Here is a 22,196-nt window from a genome sequence, read left to right on the forward strand (position 1 = left end):
ACGCTAACTGGGACAGGAGTTCAATCTTTTCAAATTGGACATCGGACGGTTGGGAAACTCTACAGAGACCACCAGTCCTCCAGATAGTTCAGTGGGTTCTAGTTCGTCTTTTCAGACTGCACAATCGCATCTCGTACCAAGTGAAGAAGGATCAGCTGCTCTACGTCACCCGCCAAGACTACCCTTCCTACAACTTCCGTGGGTTCGATCGGAAAGGGCGAGGTCGCGACCGAGAACGGCGAGAAGGCCAAGGCAAAAGCCTGACTGGACAAAATGGCCCAAGATCATGGGATGCAAGTACAGTGTCTATCGTATACAAAAAATTTTCGCAGCGTGTGCGTCTGGATGTCGTACTGACAAGCTCGTGACTACCCGCCTCTTCTTTGCCATAGCCAGTCCGTTCGCTATGGCTCAACTTGGAGAACTTTTAACTGCAATGCGACGAAATGAAAATGCTCTCCCTTTCCCGGAAGTTGACTCCATTAATGGTGTTATGGATGCCCTTGACAGATCAGATGACTCTGGGTTAATTGCTCGTATTCGATCTAGGCTTTATCTAGTGGAGCTTGTTGAGCTATATACTAGGAAAAGGCGGGAGTATCAGCGAGACAGTAATCGAGCCTTCACGGATCCCGAGACTATATCTAATATAATAGCTGAGAGATTCCCGCTGTTAGAAAGAGGCAGCTCGGAGTTCACGCGGCAATACGATATCCTTCGACGCAGATTGTACGAGGGCAGGAACTGGCACAGGATTGCTCAAAAGTTTGGTCATGCTATTGTCTACTTAGTCCCGTCCAAAGGGGAATTCGAGATTTCTAACTCTGCGCATGTAAACGTCCTCTTAGTAACAGTACGAAGCTGACCTTTATTAGATTTCAAAGAGTATCGACCCACCATTTTGACAATTTCCTAGAAGTGCTAGGTGAAAAGCGAGGTGACTTCCTACAAAAGTGTGTCCAAGACCTAGACACAAAGATAAGAGATCTCTCACGTTTACGTCAGTCCAGTATGCTACGACTGGAATCAATAATCCCAAGTGAGATTAAAGAGAAAAAATTCGATTCGAACGAACTGCTCTCCCTCCTACGTCCTCTTTGAACTCTCTTTATGGGGTGAAGATACCAACACTGGACGAACATGAAAATGACTCGGTTTCCTGACGTTTTACATGCAACTTAATAGCTTACGCTAGATCCTTGAGGTTGAATTGAATTAGACTTCCGCCGGGGTGGTTTTTTTTTTTTATTTCTGTTGGAAAATAATTTCAATTACTCATTGACGCTGCCATTAAGGGGCAAAAATTTTCGAACAGAAAGACATATTTAATGGTGAAGGACTGTTATCAACAGGAGGCAAAATGAAAGTAGTGGGCAAGATTATCCCTCATGCTTTGCCTACTCATCATAGAGACTGTTGTCAATCGAGAAGCCAGGTACGGGTATAGTATATCCATTTGCTGTGAGAGCCGATCGAACGTGATCCGCAAGCATTCGAATCCTATCAGACATGGCGACATTGTGTGCAAGCTTGATGACATTCTTAATCTTTAGATATTTTGTCAGTATACGTCTACATCTTGGATGACGGAGCAAAATCTTTACCTGCCGACCATTCAGGCTGATCTCTGCGAAGTTCCGTATGTCCTCTTCTGAAATTTCTGCTCTTGTCTTGGCAACAAAGTGTCTGAAGATGGCTTGTCGCGCCGAGAAGTCCAGATCATGATACTGCAACTTTAACTGGATTCGGTCAAGGATGGCTGCATCGAAGTCCTGGAGCATATTGGTCGTGAGGAAAAAGATACCGGGATAATACTCAAGTGTGCGCAAGAACGTGGCAACGAGACGGTTGCGTTCTAACTGCATGCCATCCCGTCGCTGCAAATATACATCCGCTTCATCCAGGAGGAGCACAGCCTTCCAGTTGCTTGCAATGCGGAAGGTACGCGTTAGCTGGACTTCAAGCTCCTCAGCTCGAGCACTGAGATCTCCAGCAGAGATCTGCATCTGTCAGCTTGCATGCAGCTGAAAGGACGTAAGGCTCAAATACCGAGTAGAGTGGTCGCTGAAGCCGTTCTGAGATTGCTTCTGCTGTCAAAGTCTTCCCGACACCTGGGGGACCGCTTCCCATAATAGTTAGCAGTTGAGCCATTACGAGAGGTTCGGATACATACTGCAGGAGTATAATGACACCTTGCCCCTTTCCTTCAATGATATCATCGAATTTTCCTTCGGTCGCCGCGCGGACCCGACTTTCAGTAAGAGATTTGATGACCCTTTTTTTGTCCTCAGGGATAGCTAACATGTCGAAAGGTGTATCTGAGAATTGGATCTCTGCCACATTATTAATGGCAAATTCTCCTAGTTCCGTTAGCCAATCAACTTCGGTCGTCATCAAGGGCTGACTTACCCCAAACCTTCTCGTTGAGGGAGAACCCGAGAACCGTTGGACTGCAGATAGCTAGATCTTCCTCTGTTAAGTCGCTGGGGTCCATACCGTTACTGCGAACACGATCAACAATTTCGTGATCCAGAATTTGGCCGAACATATCGGTATAGGGCTTTTTCATCGCCAGTCTGGCATAGTTGGGATTCCACTTCCGGAACTGCTGGGCGTCGATCATGATCCTGCTACTGACGTGGACTTTCACTAGCTGATCCTTATGTGGGACAAACATATTTCCTTCATATTGCCGATGGTAACAGCCAATGAGCGACACGAACTTTCGACCGGCTGATACCAGGCGCGACCAGATCTCAGGGTTAGGGTGGAATTCCAATGGATACACTGGGAGGTTTTCAATACTGCGGGCCGCGGAGAACATTTCAATTTGCAAAGTCTCGGTAGATTCGCCGAATACTTCCCCATCGTAATCAAAATACTCACCCTGGATCTCAAAACAGTCACCGTTCCGAAAAGTCTTCGTCTCCTTACCGCAACTGTAACGAACGCACCGGGGCAGGCCTGTAGAAGGACAGGTCATGTACAGCAATGTGCCCGGTTTGAAGAACGCCCATAACAAGTCGTATGTTATCTTCCTGTGAATCAGAAGTGAGTTGATTTGGCCGGTAGTTGACTCGTATGCTTCCTCTAGGTGCTTGATTAGTAGACTCAGATGGCGCATGCCATCCTCTTCCGAGGTATCTTCGTTGGAGTCGGCGCCAAAACTCTTTAACTCTGGAAGGAAATGGAACAATAGATTCCGCTCGACCTATGTTACTATCAATGAGAAAGCCTATACAAAGCAAGGTACGAATAACCGTACCGCAGGTTTGTCGGCTTCGAGTCCCGCCGTTCTAATATCTTTCAAGATGCATCTCAAGATGTCTCGCAGGCCTGGTGACTTAATATCCACGTAGATGATGACATCGTGCGTTTGTTTTTCTGGACACATGTCAGACAGTCAAAGAGCTGAACGATCGGCCGTACTTACGGATACGCTTGCGGACGACGAATACGAATTCGTCTAATTCACTTACATCCTGCGGGGGAGGGGAATCGACGATCTTGTACTCGTACGTCTTGCAGTCCCAGCTGCGCTCATAATTAGCAGATGTGGAATATGGACAGTGCTGGACATACGCTTCGTTGACGGTCTTGTACTCCATCCTGGAGGCCAGAATCCTTTTGTCCTCGCTATCCTGATTGTTCTCTGCCTTCTTCTCAGGTCCAGCGGGACCATTTCCCGCGCCATCGGAAGCCGTCTGAGGTTTGCATTCAAGCACAGCTTGGAAAAGGTCCTTCAACTGGCTCATTGTGACAGGCTCCGAAGATAAGTGTGAGCTCTCCAGATGGGCACTACCCTGGCTTTCGACCCCAATATCTTCGGATCCGATCTCACGAGCCTCAGAGAAAGTAAGAGCATCTTCAAAGTCCGAAGAGTCGGCCTGGCTTCTTTTGTCGGCAGCGTTTGCTAATAGCCTCTCAAGCTCATCTACATCAAGTTGTGGCGTTGACGGGTCAAAAGGAGTTGAGGCTAACTTATGTTGGTCTTTCTTTATGCCACAGCTGAAAAAGAGATTAGCGATGTGTCAAGAAAATAGATGGCGATGAACTTACAGTCCACGAGTTTTTCTCGCCTCCACATTCGAAGCCCGAGCGCCTGCTACCAACCGTTGTCGACCTGTCGCAGCGGTCTCAACCGCGTTCGGCGTCGATCGGCAACCATTCACTAGTTCAAGATTTGGCAGACTCGCAACATCAACGTCGTTGTCAGTGACTGACAATTTCTGATTTCCAGAGACCTTGCAGTTCCCCGCAGTGTCTCGTGGCTCCTCTGCGCAGATCGAGTATGCACTCGAGTCATCGGTAGAAGGAACAAGGAGGTCAGTGGACTCTTTCAGTTGCCCCATTGCGGCAGTCTCCAACGGGGTGATGCATGGGCTGTTAGGGGGTGTCCCGCCCTGACTATCGAGAGGCAATTGACGATGATTGTCCTTCTCTACGCCAACAGACGCTAACTTCGAGAGTCCGGCAGTAGCGTCGGAAGACGGCGTGGCTTGAAAGACCTTCAGAAGGTCCGTCAATAGGCTAACAGTGGTAGGCTGGGACTTTTCAGAGGTAGGCTCATCGGGCATCTCCGACAACACCTGTTGGATAGCATCGACAAAGAGTTGCTTCAGGTCATCCTGGGCCGTACTCGGCAATGCCTGACGGGGGCTGTCAGGAGGCGTCACGGCTCTTTCCACCAAATGGGCTACCACTGGCTGCAGGTTGTCGAACACGATGTTTGGCAAAGGTTTTCTTCGAGGGCCTTGCTCAACGACCTGGGGGACCGAAGTGGAAGCGTCAATGTCTTTACGAGTGTAGACCATATTGCTTAGTTGATGGACGATAGATAAATTGGAATTTGAACAGATTGGTACGATGAAACAGCAATGACAATGATAAAAATGACGAACTCAAGAGAAAACATGCGGCCTTTTATGTCCAAAGTGACATACGACGGATACTTGATAACTTCACCGTCTTGCCTCCAATTCGACTAACACAATGCCGGATGTGTGGCCATGGCTTCAACCTGCACGATCTACTGTGCCGCAACATGCGCGGTCGAGGACTGGAGCCTGCTGGATTGCGCGCTTTCGGCTTGCATTCACCCAAAGTTCAGATGTATTTATCAATTACAGATGGAACCAGTATCGCTTGGTTCCTTAGTCTTTGTATGCAAGCGATCACATCCTCTCGTACTTTAGGACTACCGTTCCTTAGGTGGCAGTGGATATGATTCGCTGTTCGAACAACTTACCCTGGGCCGAGTATGCACGTGTGTAATAAACCCCCAAGAACTAAGACTTATTCGATTCAGATCCGACAGGGGAGAACCTCCCACTTTTTTAAATCCGGCTGTATACTTTGCTTATTTCGGAAAGGCGTCAGGGGCACCACACAATGACGTGTCCCTAAATTATCACATAAATGTGGACTTGTCTCACTCCTAGAACTCTCCGATTTCTTTACATTTGTTCGACTTGCAACATCATGACCGCCGGCCTAGTTTTATCCCAATTTGAGATTCTAGTGGCCCGAGCAGAGTCTATGGGAAGCAAACTTTCTGCGAGAAATATTCGACCGACAAACGCTCAACTGGATCAGTTCCGCGAACTCAAAGCCAGGCTAACATCAGCCGTGGAAAATATTGACGCCCAGGTCACAAGCCTGTTACAACCCCACACCGAAACTACTCGTTTTGCGGATCAGATCCGGTCAATCAAAAGTATTTCGCATCTACCGTCATCAACGATGCTCTCAAGAAATCTCATACTCATTTTCACCGGTCCCAAAATCTCCAGTCTGGATTCTAAGCAGGTGAAGGCAAACAAGGAACATACTCAGATGAGATGCGATGCACTAAGGAGTCAGCACCCTCATGTAATTCTAATGTGGGCAGCAGCGCTTCCACCTTCCAGTTGGAAGACCAGAACAATGACAGATAATACGTTCGATTCGCTTATTCATACGCTGAAAGCGGACCGATTGGATGTCTTACTACCTGAGATGCGCCGTTCTTTGGAATCTCTCGGGGGGGAGGAGCCGTTAAATACGTGCAATCCATTCAAGACTTTCATATCCGAGGTGTTGAAACTGAAAGCTGCGGACAAAACCAGCGAGGACCTTGAAACTTTTCCCACCCGGACCAAACGAACCCTCGCTGAAGCAGACCCCTCAGAAGAATCTTCCTCGAACAAGAAAATGTGCACAGAATCACAGATCCAAGGTTAGTTTATCCAGCGTTTCGGAGCGCCAGCCACTGTTAATCGAGGCAGCTACGGACGAGGCCATAGCTCGATTCCCCCATAACGTATTGTCAATACGACATGACAGACGTAAGAACAAAGCTATCATATGCATAGAACACAAGCAACAATCATTACTAATACAGCACAGAAATCGACTATCGATGCTCCGAGACGCCGACTGATAAACTGCCGATCCTAGGTCGAAGGCTATCTGGAGCAGTCCAGAACAGCGAGCAGTGGTTATGGGAACGGACTGTCGGTGGGACAAACACAACGGATTGCCTGAACGCTCTTGTGCCTAAGAATAGAGGACAGGACATCTCCATAACCATATTGGTTGGTCACGAAGATGGCCTGAAACTGATCCAAGATCTTGAGGCTATTCGCGTGTGAACGTCACAGTCGCTCCTATCACACGGACTCTGTGTCCTGCGGGGACCAGTCCCGTTTCCTCCTTGGAGGGGTCATCTCCGTTTTCCCAATGTGGCGGAGTGTCCATTTTCTTCTTTGGATCGTATACCAAGATGGATTCACCCTTCCCTGTCACCTTCCTGTTATATCCTACTTCTGGGAATAGTCTAACGCCCCTGATGGTATATTCTGTTCCCTCGACTGCTGAGGCCGTGCTGGAGGTCTGAAAGGTCAGTTAAACTTCAGCAAATAAGTCAAGACATATATTGACGGACATCCTCTGTCATTTTAAAAGGGGAACGTAACGTAGCCTCCGGTTCAATCCGTTCGGGATGTTCGAGAATGACGTACGTAACCTATTGAAGCGACGAGTAAGCCGCACTGTAGACATCCAAAAATATCCATTCACAGAACAGGACTTGGCAACCTGATACCCTCGAAGCTTAGGCTTACCGAGTTTCTATATGATAGCCGTGCCGTTGCAGGAACACAAATCGACTTCACCCTTTTCCTGGAAGCGACATGGTTGACCTTGAAGCCGAGGGCTGTGGTTAAAGAATCTATGATGGCGGGGCAGCGGACCTTGACATGTGACTTGGTCTCTGCCCCACGTCAAGTTTGGGCAGCAACTCAATTGGAACTGGTACTCATAATTGCAAAAGTCTATGAAGTTTGGTGACATTTACAAGTCTAACACCAGACCAAAATAAAGTCCGAGAAAACCTACTCTGTTAGTTTTGACCTGTTACACCCTAGAATTATTCGGTGTTGAGCTATTATTCGAATCGTATTCCATAAGTAAAAAGCCCAAATAAAACAATGAGAAGCTTCCCGTGAGTATTTATTGGCCTGGAACCCTCGTTCTTGTGAGTAAAGCAAGGACCAAAGATGGATCTTCTACCGATGTTGCAAGTTGCTGCTTCAGCAGCAGCCACAGCGTAACGGCGTATTGAGCCAACCGGTCCAAAAGAGGATCTTGCGTAGAAGGTTTGCGAAATGATAAGCGTGAGGAGCAATCATAACGAGCTGTGTGCCAAGGCTATCCAGTTCCTCCAAGTCCGCGAAACGCGTTGTCACCTTCTCGAACGCGAGTTTCTGGAGGTCCGAGAGATCAGCGGCGAATCACTTGCCTGCAATCGTCGATCTGACCATTGCTTCAAGGCGGATGTGATAAGGCAGAAATGCGGCGCGACGGCTACCAATCGATCTCCCGAAACCCAAATTCTTATTCGAGAGAATCAGGAGAAAACGCACGGAAAGCACCAGCGTACATAGAAATATGGACATTGCTACTGACGTGTCTCACCACATGAGGCCAGGCTGGTCTGGAATAGTGCATGCAAAGCCTTGGAAGAGGGTGCTGTGGACGAGGGTGCTGTGGAGAATGCTGCGGGGGAAGAGGGAGCTGCGGAAGAGGCTGTCAACCTTGAGGTTCCTGCAGAGCCTTCAGGCTCAACGCTCAGCTTTGAATGGGGCGAGAACTGGACTTCAAGTAGCCAACTGGGGCGCGTTTTCGCGCAATACGGTAATCGGAATATGGAGAAAGATACAAGCTTGTGGTATTCGAACAACAAAGCTGAGGAGTTGGTCGGATTCAGTGCTCCCAACAAAGAGATCAAATGGGAAAAGACGAAAGGTAAGAAAAAGAAAAACAAAGATAAGAACAAGAAAAACGAGAAAGAGAAGGTGGAAGGACTGGCAGAGCCAGTGCCAGAGATGCGGACGTTAAGTGGTGTTGGTCTTGTGTAAATGGTATGCCCAAAGGAGTTTTCATAGTTTGCACAATGAAGTTAAAGTGTCGATTTTCGCTCACTATTTAAGCCCCCCCAAAGGGTGATAGTGTTGTGACGACCTTAAGAAGGCAGCTCTAAATACGAAAAGCGGTTTCGTGGCAGCAGACGGCCCGATACTAAGGTCTGTTATCAAGGTATGGCGGTGTCCCTTGCAATACTGTAGGAGTTGATTCGGCCGCAGCAGCCGTAGACCTTTTATGGTGGCCACACCTTTAATGTTTCAATATCCTGGGATACTGAAAAGCATACTTCGCCCTCGCCCTCGAATGGTAGCCAACGATGAGATGAACGCGATGAATCGTCCTGCAACGACAGAGACAAGCAACCCTTAAGTTACTATAGCTAGTTTTAAAGACATTAAAGGGCTTTTAGATTAATATTCTAAGGGCTTGCAACAGTTAAAACACACTGCAGGTTGCACTCATCATCTGGGTGAGCAAAGCTGCAGCAGATTTCGTGCTACCTTCCTATAGTCTATACAGAAATGGCATAGACCTTCGTCTAGGGACAGTAACCACTGGAAATGGCTCTAACGTCAGGAGCGATTGAGATGTCTGTTCTGCGCTTGGACAGGAGCTCAGCATTGAAGCAGTAAATGTTTCTCGTTAACTACAACATTTAAACTCGACGCTGCCCTTAAGAGGCGAATCTCGAACGGAAAGGTATACTGAGTGAAGGATTTACAACAGGAGGCAAGATGGAGGAGGACAACTCATTGCAGAGAGCACTGATACCCATTTCAGCCTTGCCCTTTTCATGCATTGCTTGCGTGACCTGGTACGTATGACCAGATGGTCTTCTACTGGCTATGATCCACGCAGACCTACTGAAGGCCGCTGTTCTGACAGGGACATACAAACCCGAACTAACCGAACTTAGGTGCGGCTCACGGAAGGCAAGGGTGACACATCTCCAACGAAGCTCAAATCAGCGCAATTCTCATGGCATACTAAGCTACACACACTGCCTGACACCCTAGAAACTAGACATACCCAAGTCGACCGATGTGGCTCTCAAGATTCCCAATTTCTTTCTCATACCAAAGCATTAAAGCCCCGTCCACCTGCCGCAATGCACGAGCCTCGGTATATCGCCGAAGAACGTAATTGTATCCGTTGAATTGTTTCATGTGAGGGCCGCCACCCGGTTGCATCTGGATTATTGGGTCGTCTTCACTCAATCTCTGGAATTCGACTAACTGACAGACGTCGCGAACCCTTGAGATACCGCTGGGCTCAATGGCAAGGTCGACTTGGACCAATTCTTGAGGGCTTATTTGGTCTTCCAGAGGGACTGCTTCTCTGACAATATCTCCAAGATCTAGCTTTCGTATAATCTCCCAAGGGTGGGTTTCGTATTTCGGACAGTAAATTCGTATGGTCTGAAGAATTAGCATACGTAATGAGGAACAATGGAGACTTCCCACCTCTAGACATTTCGGACGAAGGACCGACAGTTGACTCTCAATTCCAGCTAGCCTCTCAACAACCCAGACTTTGGCCATAGGGCTAAGGAGACGGCATTTTTCACGGAGATAATGAGAATACCTCTCCAACATATCCTCATAAGCAGCAATCTGCTTGTCTTCAATTGTATCACCGGGTTGTGATAGAATCACGGGGTCCTCATTGCTCATGGGAACAAAGTCGATAACTCCGTACTTGCAGAGAACCATGTGGACACCCTCCTTATGAACAGCTAGGTCTACAAGGATAGCGCCGTGTGGATGGACTGTCTTGTCACCGGCAACCCGTCGGTAGTCGGGGTTTTGGAGAGGGACTGCTGCTCTGACCACATCGTCAAGGCGTTTGGATCGAACACTGGCCATGGGATCTTCTTTGTGACTGCGACACCATACACGTATGGTCTGTATCATTAGTATTTGTTGAATTGAGGTCAACACAACTTTACCTCACAACCATGGATTGCTTTAACCTGGTCCTCAAGCTCCCTCATGCAGTTACTGAACCAGTTGCTGATAAGCTCATTCTCAGTCCCCAGCAGTTGGACCCGAGACTGTCGGATTCTCTGTGCTTGATCATATCTGGAAAGGACTCTTCTGAGAGCTAGAGCTCTCTTCAGATCAATATCGGCACCTGGCTGTGAGCAGACCAAAGGATCATCGTCGCCGAAGGGAGCAAGGTTCACTGGCAAATATTTGGAGCGAACAGTCGCAGTGTGTTCCGGCAGAACGGCCAAGTCGACTAACACAGCACCAGCTGGGCGATGACTTGGATACATTGGAGCATACCCGTTGCTAGGATCTTCCAGCTGAACCTCTGCTAGGATCATATCTCCTATGTCCTCGCCTTTGGCATCTTGCGTCAGGGGTCCTTGGCAAATGGGGTGCCATATTCGCACAGTCTATTAATATTAGTACTCTGCGCACGGGCAGAAGAAGTGACCTACCTGGACGCTGTTTTGAAGGTCATCTAGTTTCCTGACTATTGATTGGAGTCGTCGTTCAAGCCAGGTTCGGCCTTGGTAATCGAAGTCGTTTTCCGCTAGACGATCACGGTAGGCGTCAAGTAGCTGCTTGCAGGCCTCGACTCTTTTGAGAGTTAAGTCTCTTGGCTTCTGAGCGAGGACCATTGGGTCTCTGTTGCCTAGCGGTAGAGACCCCACAACTTCGTATCGACTGCGAACCCTTTCGACACCATTCTTGTCCACAGCAAGTTCTGCTAGCACTTTGTCACCACTCTTGCATGGGAGAGGCACTATGAGTTTGACGACGTCATCTAAGGCGCGGTGCCAGACGGCAGACTTTGGAGATAAATCGGGATCATCATCGAACCAAACACGGACAACCTGTATGATTAGCAATTGCCAGAAAACAATCAGTCATAGACTTACTTCCAAGTCATCCATAATGGTATCCTCTCGCCTAGCTTGCGCAGAGAAACCCGACATACCTAAGGGATCTTCGATATAATCAATCAAGTCCGCCCCAAAGCAATCTGACTCGCGGTGTGAAGTCCGTGACGTAGGAAAGCACTGTAGCACGTTTGAAAACAGCTCTGCTGGTCGCTTCAGGAAAATGACGGATCTTAACCAGCTGGAGAAGATCATGACAACATGTCTTGATGAGTCTCGTGGTAGAGAAGCGTCGAGGTCTAAGGGTGCACATGGCCTCCTTATATGTCAATTCAAGGTGACATTTAAGCCATTCATCATGGAGAAGTATGGGCTCGCTAGCTACCATGGATTGGGCAATATAACGGATCTCTTACCTGATTGAATGAGATCGCCTCTGTCATGAGTTGCGAAGACTGACTCATGTACCCAACTTCACCTCATAGAAAAAGAAGCAGCTGCTATTACTATGCAACATACCGTGATGACCGTTGGCGGATGTATCTGCTGCCAATGTATCGAGAGATAGTTGCTGTCAAGTGAAATTTACAGAGCTGGGATTGATCTAAGTCTCCTGGCTTCAGTGCTCCATGACTACCAGGCCATTTCCACTGAGCAGAGAAGGCACGGCTGGGGCTATAGATCGAGAGCTCGATCGTATTGTCATCGTCTCAATAAACAAAACAATAATAGTCAATACCAGCAACAATGCTAATCTTTCCTCGATTGGCGGGCTTCTGGGTACCAGTTGTACGGTTATGCAGGGACTATGCGAGAACGATCACAGAAAAACCATCTCGCATTTTCCCTTCTATTATGGGTTGGGACTTTTACCCGGAGATACACGAATGTTTCCTACAACTGATGAGGGATAAATTGGTATGTAGCGCAAAAAGCCTAAGGTGCTGCGAAGCAGCTCTTGACTGTGGCTCATCTTACTGGTAAACCTAGCTCGTTGGAAAGCCAGATCGTATATCCGTAATGATCTACACGACTCCGAATATGGTTCAAGCAAATTCAAGCGCAACTGCATTCGTCCCACCATGAGATCCTTATGTCATTGGTTGGTAGACTGTCCGTGCTCGTTGTGCACAACGAGCACAGACCTCTAGCCCAGCCCAACAAGTCTCGTAGCGTATCAGTGGATTGCGCGGGATTAGCCCTTGGTATGCCAGAATGAAGTCCTAGCCAATAGAGTACCAGACTACCCATAGCACCTCCAAGCGAACTTCGCTTACTGCATAGGCGGCCGTGGAGGGCAGAACGCCATGGCTGGGCCTTGACTATGTGAACAAACAGACCGTAGGCGTTGATGCAAACGCAGAGGACCGCCAAATATTACTAGAATAGCAACAATGCAGTCAATGCTCATTATCATTTTAATTATATCATTTCCCGAAATGGAAAATGGCGTATCTTTAAGCGCTTTCGACATCTATTTCAGTTCTCTCTTGCTTCAAGCCGCCGCCGAACAAAGCTAGCGTTGCATCAGAATCACAAGGTGGCTTGCTATCAGGTTGTGCCTGGGTATTCGGCCTAATTGCTCCAAGTGCAGTAGTACTACTTGAACAACCATATTTAATATCAGCGGCTGATTATAACTTTAGATTGGCCCGGAGACGGACGGGGGTGTGGGCGAACCGCCTCGAAGCCCTTTCTCCAGCCTAGTGCTACCTAAAAGTCACGGTTAATACAGATCCATATGAAAAGCAGTTAGTGGCTTGCCTTTCCACCGACTAGCAACAGCCTATCGACGACCAAGAAACATAACCTCCTGCGACATGATCAGTCTGCTTAATATCTTAGACTACTGTGTTCTTTTGTAATAATATCCGCAGGAGTATTGTGTAAACAGGACGGCTATAAATACTGAGTCCCCATCCTCTGCAGACAGTTGGAAGTCGACAATTCACGGCTATCCTAACTTTGATCTCCGACTGATTTTGATAACATATTATCTTCCCTTCCGTCGTCTAATTCTTCCTCTTATTACCTGTCAGTCGTTCATAATGTCAAGAGCATTTTCCACCACCGCCCAACAGCTGAAGAAGCTCAAATGGAGGCTTAACGGGACAACGGTGGATGTCGCCTGGGCCCAGCGCACTGCGGAAAAAGCAGTAGACAAGGCTCCCGGATTGGCCGGTAAAGTTGATAGTGGGGTCGTACAGTACGTGTGTATTCTACTCTTCCCAAGGCATGCATAGCCCATCTGACAGGAACAGAGGAAATCCTCACCCAACAGATAAAACTGGGGATCCTTATCACGCTTCCATCACCCTTGGTATTAACGACGTCCAGGGGAAGGACCGTGTTACATCTGCACATGTTTACCCCGACGGGAGCGTCACTTTCTCTAAGGAAGTGTACGGGCGAGTCAAAGTTGATGTTGATCCTGCTGCTCCCAAAGAAGGCAGCGCTTCCAAATAAACAACGGCGACTCCAGTTTCAAGTATAAGCACATTTAGCCGCGCAGGGGAGGAACAACAGTGGACGTGTGGACACGTGAAATAACTTTGTCTTTATAAAAATTTAACTATGAACCGGTGCTCATCAAATATAAAAACAACCATGCTTTCAACGTATAAGAAAAAAATATTCCGTAATTGATAGAAGGTGAGGCTCTGGATACGTTGGAACTAGTTGGAAATAACTGACTAGTTCTTATCCGGTTAGGTTAGTTAAATTCGTTTGCTCTTGCTTAGTCATCCTTTGTGGCCTTCTGTAACTACCATCGGCTTTGCGGACATGGAAGCTCCATTTTGCTTCCCCCACCAGCCTCCAAAAGTTAGAATTACCACGAAGGCTAGAAATGCCCGGCGTCAATTTATTATATAGTCTTTCTCTTGCTCAACACTTTTTCCCTCCGCGTAATTCGATATCCAAATTGCCAGCTTTTGGATGCCTTGACTATTTCCTATTGAACTTCCTCTTTGAGCTCGCAGTTGAGCAGCGGACCATTTCATCACACACCAGAACGAGCCATCGCTTGCAACAGCTCCGTTAAATAGTCCACTTCCCTACGCTGTGTATTCCACAGCGCGCACGTTACTCGGCTCTATGACTGCAGTACGGTCCATAAGCCGTATGATGCAGCGCACGCTTTCCCTCCACACTAAACCACTCCAATTCCCCCCGGCTCAATGTGCCCCTCCAATTCCTCAGCACGAACTTGTTGATGAAGAAGCCTCCCCGGCTTACAACCCCAAATACTTTTATCCAGCTAAACCAGGGGAGATACTTGCCAATCACTATCAGTTACTAGTGAAGATCGGTTGGGGCACACGTTCGACTACGTGGCTGGCGAAAGATATCACAAGGTATACACCCAACTTTGCTCCTGTCATGCCGATGCAATAACAGTCTAATGTACTAAGGGTTTTTCATTTAGATACAGATGGCAGTCTGAACGTTTCGTAACACTGAAAATAATAAACAACCGCAGCCTTGATGAGGCCTACCGTGAACGTGACATTGAGGAGCACATTTCAAGGCAAAATCCGTCTCACCGCGGCCGTGCGATCATTCGGACCCACCTTGACAGCTTCGAGGTGACAAGTTCCGAAGGGAGTCATCTATGCCTTGCATACGAACCTATGCGGGAACCTCTGTGGATTCTCCAGAAACGCTTTGTTGATCAAAGACTCCCTCTCCCCATTGCAAAGGCATATCTCCTTATTCTCCTTGCTGGTCTTGACTATCTCCATTCGGAATGCAGGGTTGTCCATACCGGCAAGTAACTAATTTTCGTCTACTACATTGAACACCAAAAGACTTTCTTCGAGAAATAAGTTGCTAATCTTTCTGGTTCCTGCTAGATCTAAAGCTTGACAATATTTTGATGACCTTCGAAAATGAAGACGTCCTCCCCAACTTTCTCAAAGTACAGATCAATAACCTGCCCATGCAACGCAAAACAAACCCAATGACTGGGCAAACAATCTATCGCTGTCACAATGATTTTGGGCCCCTAGACTGGAGAGAACTGAGAAAAATGGTGCCTAAAATCGTCGATTTGGGGTTAGCGACTTCACTCAAGAACGACAGCCAAGGACAAGCGGGGAAGAGTGAAGTTGGTCTTCACCCAATACAACCGGACCAGTATCGTGCTCCGGAGGTCATACTTGGCTGCGGATGGAGCTTTAGTGCAGATATATGGAATTTTGGGGTTCTGGTATGAAATCCCTATTTCAAAGTTATACTTTTCTCTACTTTTTTTTATCATCCTTCAACAATGCAAACGGGTCTATTGGTCCAGATTCTACATGATTCCCAGGTGGGGATATATCATGAGTCGTAACTGACTCCCCTGTCGGCAACAGGCCTGGAACATTATTGAGCGCACAGAGCTGTTTCGTCAGGCGAATGACGCTCAAGGGCATTACGATGCCAAAGCGCACATAGCGGAAATGATCGCATTGCTCGGTCCACCTCCAAAAGAGTTACTCGCAAAATCTGATGCCATGACAGAGTTTAAATGGCCCAATTCTATCAGAAACGAGGGAGGCAAGCTCTCCAGAAACGGGCGAGAGTATTTTGAGGGACCCTTTTTCAATGAAAGAGGTGGGTGGTGCAGAAACATCTAATAGATACCATTATTCTTTGCTAACTCATTCGTTCTTGCAGGTGAATTCTTTTATGATGATCTAATACCCGGCCGAAAACTCGAAAATTCAATCCAACTTTTAGAAGAGGAGGAGAGGCCAGTCTTCTTGTCTTTTGTCAAACAGATGCTTGCCTGGCTTCCAGAAGACAGACAAACAGCTGGTGAATTAATGGGACACCCTTTCTTAACCTGCTGAAAGTGAGGGCGGGGCTGTATAAACATGTCAACCTCCTCGACAATATCCAATGAGATAGGGACTGAGACCTTATATGATTATTTCTGTTAGAAATCTCTCCAGATAAACAAAGTTTTTAAAGAAGGGGAGTGTAAGTAACTAAACAACAGGATGAAATATTGAGCTTTATTCTGGACGATGTTGTCAACTTTATTGCTCTATCGCCCAGTTATTCATGTCTTCCACAACGTCCGGTCTGTTCCTTGAGTGACGATACTGGCTCTCGATTTTTGAAGCGCTCGGTTGTTTACCAGTCACATACATGGCCATAGTTATGTTAAGTTACCTGCTTGGAGACTTACTCAGCGAATCAAAGAATAGAACCTCAGGTGGGTTTCTCCACATCGCACCGTCCCTTCTGGGCCGAACCACTTGGTCTTTGATATTGACGCTATACCCGAAAGGGGATTGAGAGTAGTTCACGCCATGTCTCCTAAGTTTGAGGGGGGGTTAAATCGGTCAACCTGCTGGGCTTACATCGATAGTGGCATCATCCACATTACGAATGTCAGCCCCTTTCCCAAATTTTCATTTCCAGCCAAGAGGATATGGATATTTTAACTGCTTTAAGACTTCTACAGAAGGCAAGAACTGAGGATCTTCAGAGCCATCATGACGAGGTGTTGTTAATGCTGGCTGACGTGAGCAAGCGATTGAAAGTGAGAAAGAAGCCCAGTTCTATCAACAAAATCTAATATTCTCACTCAAGTCAGACAATCCCTCCATCGGTGACCGTAGTGGCGAATGTATATCCATTGGATCGAGATATTCCGTTACTTCGGATGGCTCAGCCCGGTCTAGTGACGAAGAAGCATCCGACAGCGAGAACAGCGTTACGACAAGTCATAATACGCCACTGTCCGGTCGGCTCTTCTCAGATGGTTTGGAGAAGGAAACAGGGCCTACGGACCCTAGCACCAGGGATTCTGAACCTCCTCAAGATCCAATACCCAAACCTAAATCCCCCGCATCCTGGCCGAACAAATTGTTCGAATCATTCGCGGATACCCTTCAGTGGCTTTATACGTTCTCAAGAGATCGCCCAGAAGATGTTATAAAAGCACGAAGAATGGAGAAAAGGGACCGTAGGATTGAGGATATCCGACGTGTGGAAGGTAGTAAACTCCCTGGGAAGAGTGATCAATTTTTTAGGGGGATTGCGCAGCGGTCAATGGGCCTCGAATATACAAACTACCAATTTGCTGCCGGAGAACCTACACGAGTCAGCGAACTTTGTGAAGGCGTTCGATATTCCGATTCCCGTCTCATCAAGAAAAGACCAGGACTTGCCAGAAGATACCTCACAAGCATCGAACTTGAATCTGACGAGAGAAAGAGACCATTCTGCGGGGTATAAACGTCGGTGTGAAGCAACTGGTGCTTGAGGAGCTCTTTGGGAGGCGACTGCAGGAATCTGGAAGATCCAATCTACCAAGCGCGATATCTGCATTTACTGCCTTGAATGCAAATGCTTTCATTCACCTACGTTTCGAAGACTTCCCTCAGTTTATTGACCTTATACTCCCTCCCGAGCCCGAAGCTGAAATCCCTCGTATACAATTATCCACAGGGCCGAATAGTCTCGAGTCCTTCCAGATCCCAGATGTCTTGGTGTCCTTATCAAAATGGTTCAGCGAGTTTCAAATTGCTTATGATGGTAAGATACCCGGCTCACTTGACCTCTACAACTCATCTAATAATGTCAGCGGACATATCCTCTTCTGTGTCGCCTGAAGTTGATGAACCTCCGCGAAAACGTGTGCGACTAGGCTCAGACTCTAGGAATCCATGCCGCCCGATGCCAGGCTCGGAAACAAGGACCGGTTCAACATCCAATCGTGACGAAAATCAAGCCGACCGGAATAATATGGGCTGGTCGAATCAAAGGTTAACTCGAAACGGAACACTCAATGAAACGACGCATGCATCTCTGCATACAGCGTCTATGACTTCAGATTTTGTGCCAAGCCTTCGTCAAGAGCTGCTTTCCCAAGGAGCTGGGCAGAAACTACTGGACACTAGAGCCGCCACTTCATTGCTTCAGTCGCGGGATATACTTGAGCAAGATGTTACGAATGGGCAGCCATTCCCTAACTCTGACATGTGGTGGGGTTTTCCGAATTCTGATACTGGGTGGCATGATACGTGGTCAAGTCCCTTCTCCAACTTAGATACGAACTTTTTCTATAGTTGTTGACATTGTCTTCGATACATATCCATAATCAAAATGTGTATCTCGATATACGACGCTATTTCAAGAATCAAATCTGCCGTCATCATGTTCAGACTTAAGTGAGGCTGACACAGCCTCGCAAAGAGCCACGTTTTCTCCAGACGCAACGTATTCGACAGTCGTATTGGCTGCCATAAACAAGACATCTCTGGGTGTAAGGGTGATTGATATGGATCTGGCTCGTTTTATCTCCGCGGCGGTCATTCGATGCGATCCTGGTACGATTTTGAAAAATCCTCCACTAGGGCTAAGGCCATGTCGAGTGGCTGCCCTGTATATCAGCACAGTCCCAGGTGGACCGGGGACGAAGCGCCCAACTCGATTGTTGTTGAAAGACATAATCCTGGTTCCTCCGTGTTTCCTGGCATCGTGATACGAACATCCGAGATATTCCTGAAACCATGCCTCCTCCGGAAGCTGTGGCTGTCAGTAAAGTACTGGCATTCAGACACACTGACGAACCTTTACGCCAAAACGCATAAGTTGCTGTCCTTTCTCTCCACATTTCCTAGGATATGACGAAATCTCGGCTTCAACAGCATTAAGTAAATCGTCAGATGGCTCATCTCCAGAGATGACGAGATATCCATTGTCATCTTGCATCTTTGACCCGCGGATGAGTTGATGTGAAAAATGAAGGGTGTCTTCGGAGAATTAGTGGGGTCGTGTTATCAACTGGCTGAGGGGCAAATACCAAGCCACATGTGGCTAATGCATGAGACAAGCTGTTGGTAAGCAGAACAACCTTAACCATTTTCTTCATACTACGAAGAATGGCAAATCCAATGTTTATATATGGATCCCAGTATGCGGTCTCAGTCCTCAAATAGTACGGTAAAATCATATCAATTTGTCACGAGATCGCAGAATAACCCAGCCACGTGTGCATGTAGTGATTTTGGGTGCCTACACCGTTACTGCCCAAGGATTTGGCCTATGGAATAGGGATGCTTGGTAGGAAATTATTCTTTTGGCTCTCCCTGTGCTATGTTGATTAGCCTTCTTGGATAGCCTTAGGTAGGCTTATACCAAAGGAGATCCTGGGTTTGGATAAAATTCAAATGGTTATAGTAGCTAGAACTAGTTCTGAGGAAGATTGAAGGTAAGCGACCGAGGATACTTTGGTATGTAGATGCTAGGAAGTCTGTCCGACGCTGTAAAGCGGCTGGTGGTTTCGGACAAGCTGTCTCCGATGGTCTGGGGCGCGCTGGCCACAGCTTCCAGCCCCGTCGTGCTGACGATGATTGTTTGATTCAGAAGTCGAAGACTCTGACTCTTCGCCGACAGAGAGGCTCCATTGCCAAGATGTCCTGAGGTCTAGATATGATCGGATTCGCATATGTGCTACGAGATGTTACCCGGAGATGGCCAAAAACGTCCATGGCTTACGAATGGACGACCCCTGATAGGCCCAGGAGCGAGAAGTTGTGGTAGTGAAAACATTTTGCCTGAAATACAAGCAGTCGGGGAACGAAGGGGCAGCTGGTCATAGAGACAGGAGTTTGGTGTTCAAGACACAGGAATTTGTGAGATGCAGCATCTTGGTTCGAGCGAGGACCTCAGGCTTCATTGAACCTGCCACGATGTATGAGCTGTATCCTAGCCGAGAGATCGTTCTGGTATAGAAAATTCAAACTGCGAGTTTTACGGCCGGGAAGACTTCTTGCGCTTCGAGCATCTAGTCCACGGAGCTGTAAGCTTCTGCGTTCTCGACCAACGCATCTGCAGTGACCGCAAAGTCCTCTTAGCAAAGCGCAGACAGAATTCCTTCTCGATTTCGTCCCAAGCGAGCCCGCTAGCCACCAATTTCTGTAGGGCCCCATCTTCAGCCGCTGAATAAGGTCGAGCACTACGGGGAGTGGGCAATGAACTGGATGCTTCAGATGCTTCAGCTCTTGCCCTCGCCCTTGTTCGAGGACCACTTGCTTTCCCATCCGTCTCCAAAGCAGCGACTGCTGGCCTCTTTCGGTTGGTGGGTTTTGATCGGGCGCTCTCGACCTCGATGCACATGCTACTCAAGGTAGCATGCTCAGCCACTTGACTGCTGGGCTGTCGAGGGGATGTTTCGGCCACCTGCCCAAATGAGGGCTGGGCCTTCGATCGGGGTATATCCAGCAAGCCTTCCTCGCCTTCATAAAGCATACAACGCCTCAGGAGACCGTTACCATCATTGTCGCTTATGCTATCACCGCCAGAACATTCGCAGGTGCGAGGGGGTGCCTCAGGAGCTTCAGACGCTGGGTTGGCGTCGGCATGACATATCCCAACGTCGGCGCACTGCGGCGACACTGACAACTTACGCCCGCATGGATCGTGATTCTGCGCAAGCAAGAAGGCATCTGGGCGGGGCGGATCGGCAATATCACCGCTGAAGCTGCTCGTCATTTCGCCGTCACTTCCAAGTTCTTGGATCGTACCTAAAAGGGTCACTACTGTTGAGCAAGGCCCCTTGACGATAAGACGTGGCAGATTCGTACGTACCTTCGCTTGGCAGTGAGATAATGTTCTCTGCCATGGGACTGCCCAGCACCCCAATTTGATAGTTTGAAGGAAACTCGGGCTCGTTGTTGACGGGAACGCATTCGCCGCGATCGTTGCGTTGAGATGCGGTGCTGTCGGGCGTGGTTACAAGATCACGGTCAGGTGGAGTGTATGCATGGAAAAAGTACTTGGCAGTGGGAGGTTTTGGGGGCAGGGGATGATTCAAGGGGCCAGATGGAAGTGAAGATATGGAATTGCAAGGTGGGAAAGTCCGAGGAAAGGGGACAGTGCAAATATGTGACTCTCGGGCAGGAAACGAAGATGTCACTAGGGGTCCGTTGTAAGAAATCTGACGATTCATACTGAATGAGGCGAAAGTTTGGGAAGTGAATTGAACGCAGAAAGATGGGATTCAAGAAATAATCTTTGCTATGTGCATGGCTGCTCAACAATGAGATAGCTCAGGGTATTTATAACCAGCCAGCTAGGCAGACGTCAATGTGCTTGGATAACTTTTCGCCCTTCGACAACAGAACATAGTAGCATGGATTTGCCGTTTTCCTGCAGTACAAACCGCCTTAACCGTGGAATTGCAGATCCTGCGGTCCAACCACGCCATGTAGCGCATTGACATTGTTGTTGCATGCCTCCCTGTTCGATATTCAATTGCGAACAGTCATCCCAGCCACGGTTTCGGTCAACCCGAACGGATTTACCCAACATTACCCACAATTAGCAATTGCTGAAATAATTGCAGATTCAGCGCACTCGTCATGAAACCTCAGCGACTGTTCGATTTAACTGCGAATGGTGTTCTTAGCGATGTTTCTTTCCGCAAGCTCCTGTCGCAGGGCGCAGAAGGCCGGAAGCTCGACGAAACGCCGATCGGTCGCGAAAGATTGTCAACAGTTTGCTGGTGAGGCATTTACATCATTGGACTTGTTTCACCGAGGACGAGATTGACAGCATTGCTGGTGAGGCATTTACGCCATTGGATTTGTTTCACCGAGGGCGTAATCTCATCGTCATCTGTGCAACTCAAGCGCATACGTGGCAGTGTGCACACGATTAGCGCAAATGCGACGCTGGAACCGGTGACCGCGGGAAAGACTAGGAAAGTGGGGGCGACGGTAAGGCGTAGTCAACCTCGGAGTTGTTGAAAGTTGCAGTATCTGCGTCTCGCTCCTTTGGAAGGGAGAGTCGAGCAAGTGAACGATGTAGAGGACCGTCCGTGGAACTACAGCTCACAAGTTAACGGGTTTTGCCACAAGTCGAGGATAACCAGGCAACGCACCTTACTTTTTTTCCCCCTGCGACCTGGATAGTTTCACCAAAGTAAACAAAGGGG

The 22,196-nt window shown here is 48.0% G+C and overlaps 4 protein-coding genes across 4 annotated transcripts; 1 reads left to right on the top strand and 3 right to left on the bottom strand.

Annotated features, from left to right (window-relative positions):
* Positions 1–1,397: 1,397 nt before the first annotated feature.
* On the bottom strand, positions 1,398–4,814 carry CDV56_108244 (ATP-binding protein; the record flags this gene model as incomplete). The annotated part of the gene is made up of 9 exons (XM_026761863.1): positions 1,398–1,547; positions 1,605–2,000; positions 2,050–2,122; positions 2,174–2,360; positions 2,410–3,211; positions 3,266–3,384; positions 3,434–3,534; positions 3,583–4,008; positions 4,060–4,814. The coding sequence occupies 9 exons, from the start codon at positions 4,812–4,814 to the stop codon at positions 1,398–1,400; spliced, it is 3,009 nt and encodes a 1,002-aa protein (XP_026616210.1).
* A 4,611-nt stretch (positions 4,815–9,425) lies between these two features.
* CDV56_108454 (uncharacterized protein) lies at positions 9,426–11,512 on the bottom strand (the record flags this gene model as incomplete). Its single annotated transcript, XM_026762073.1, has 5 exons — positions 9,426–9,824; positions 9,870–10,310; positions 10,355–10,807; positions 10,853–11,251; positions 11,297–11,512. 5 exons carry the CDS (start codon positions 11,510–11,512, stop codon positions 9,426–9,428), a joined length of 1,908 nt encoding a protein of 635 aa, XP_026616211.1.
* A 1,793-nt stretch (positions 11,513–13,305) lies between these two features.
* CDV56_108551 (uncharacterized protein) lies at positions 13,306–13,723 on the top strand (the record flags this gene model as incomplete). The annotated part of the gene is made up of 2 exons (XM_026762170.1): positions 13,306–13,463; positions 13,519–13,723. 2 exons carry the CDS (start codon positions 13,306–13,308, stop codon positions 13,721–13,723), a joined length of 363 nt encoding a protein of 120 aa, XP_026616212.1.
* Positions 13,724–20,011: 6,288 nt separating this feature from the next.
* Positions 20,012–21,209, bottom strand: CDV56_108702 (uncharacterized protein; the record flags this gene model as incomplete). Its single annotated transcript, XM_026762321.1, has 2 exons — positions 20,012–20,784; positions 20,849–21,209. The coding sequence occupies 2 exons, from the start codon at positions 21,207–21,209 to the stop codon at positions 20,012–20,014; spliced, it is 1,134 nt and encodes a 377-aa protein (XP_026616213.1).
* Between the last annotated feature and the right edge of the window lie 987 nt (positions 21,210–22,196).

This window comes from Aspergillus thermomutatus (assembly GCF_002237265.1).
Source record: "Aspergillus thermomutatus strain HMR AF 39 chromosome Unknown NODE_47, whole genome shotgun sequence".
NCBI classification, from domain to species: Eukaryota; Fungi; Ascomycota; class Eurotiomycetes; order Eurotiales; family Aspergillaceae; genus Aspergillus; species Aspergillus thermomutatus.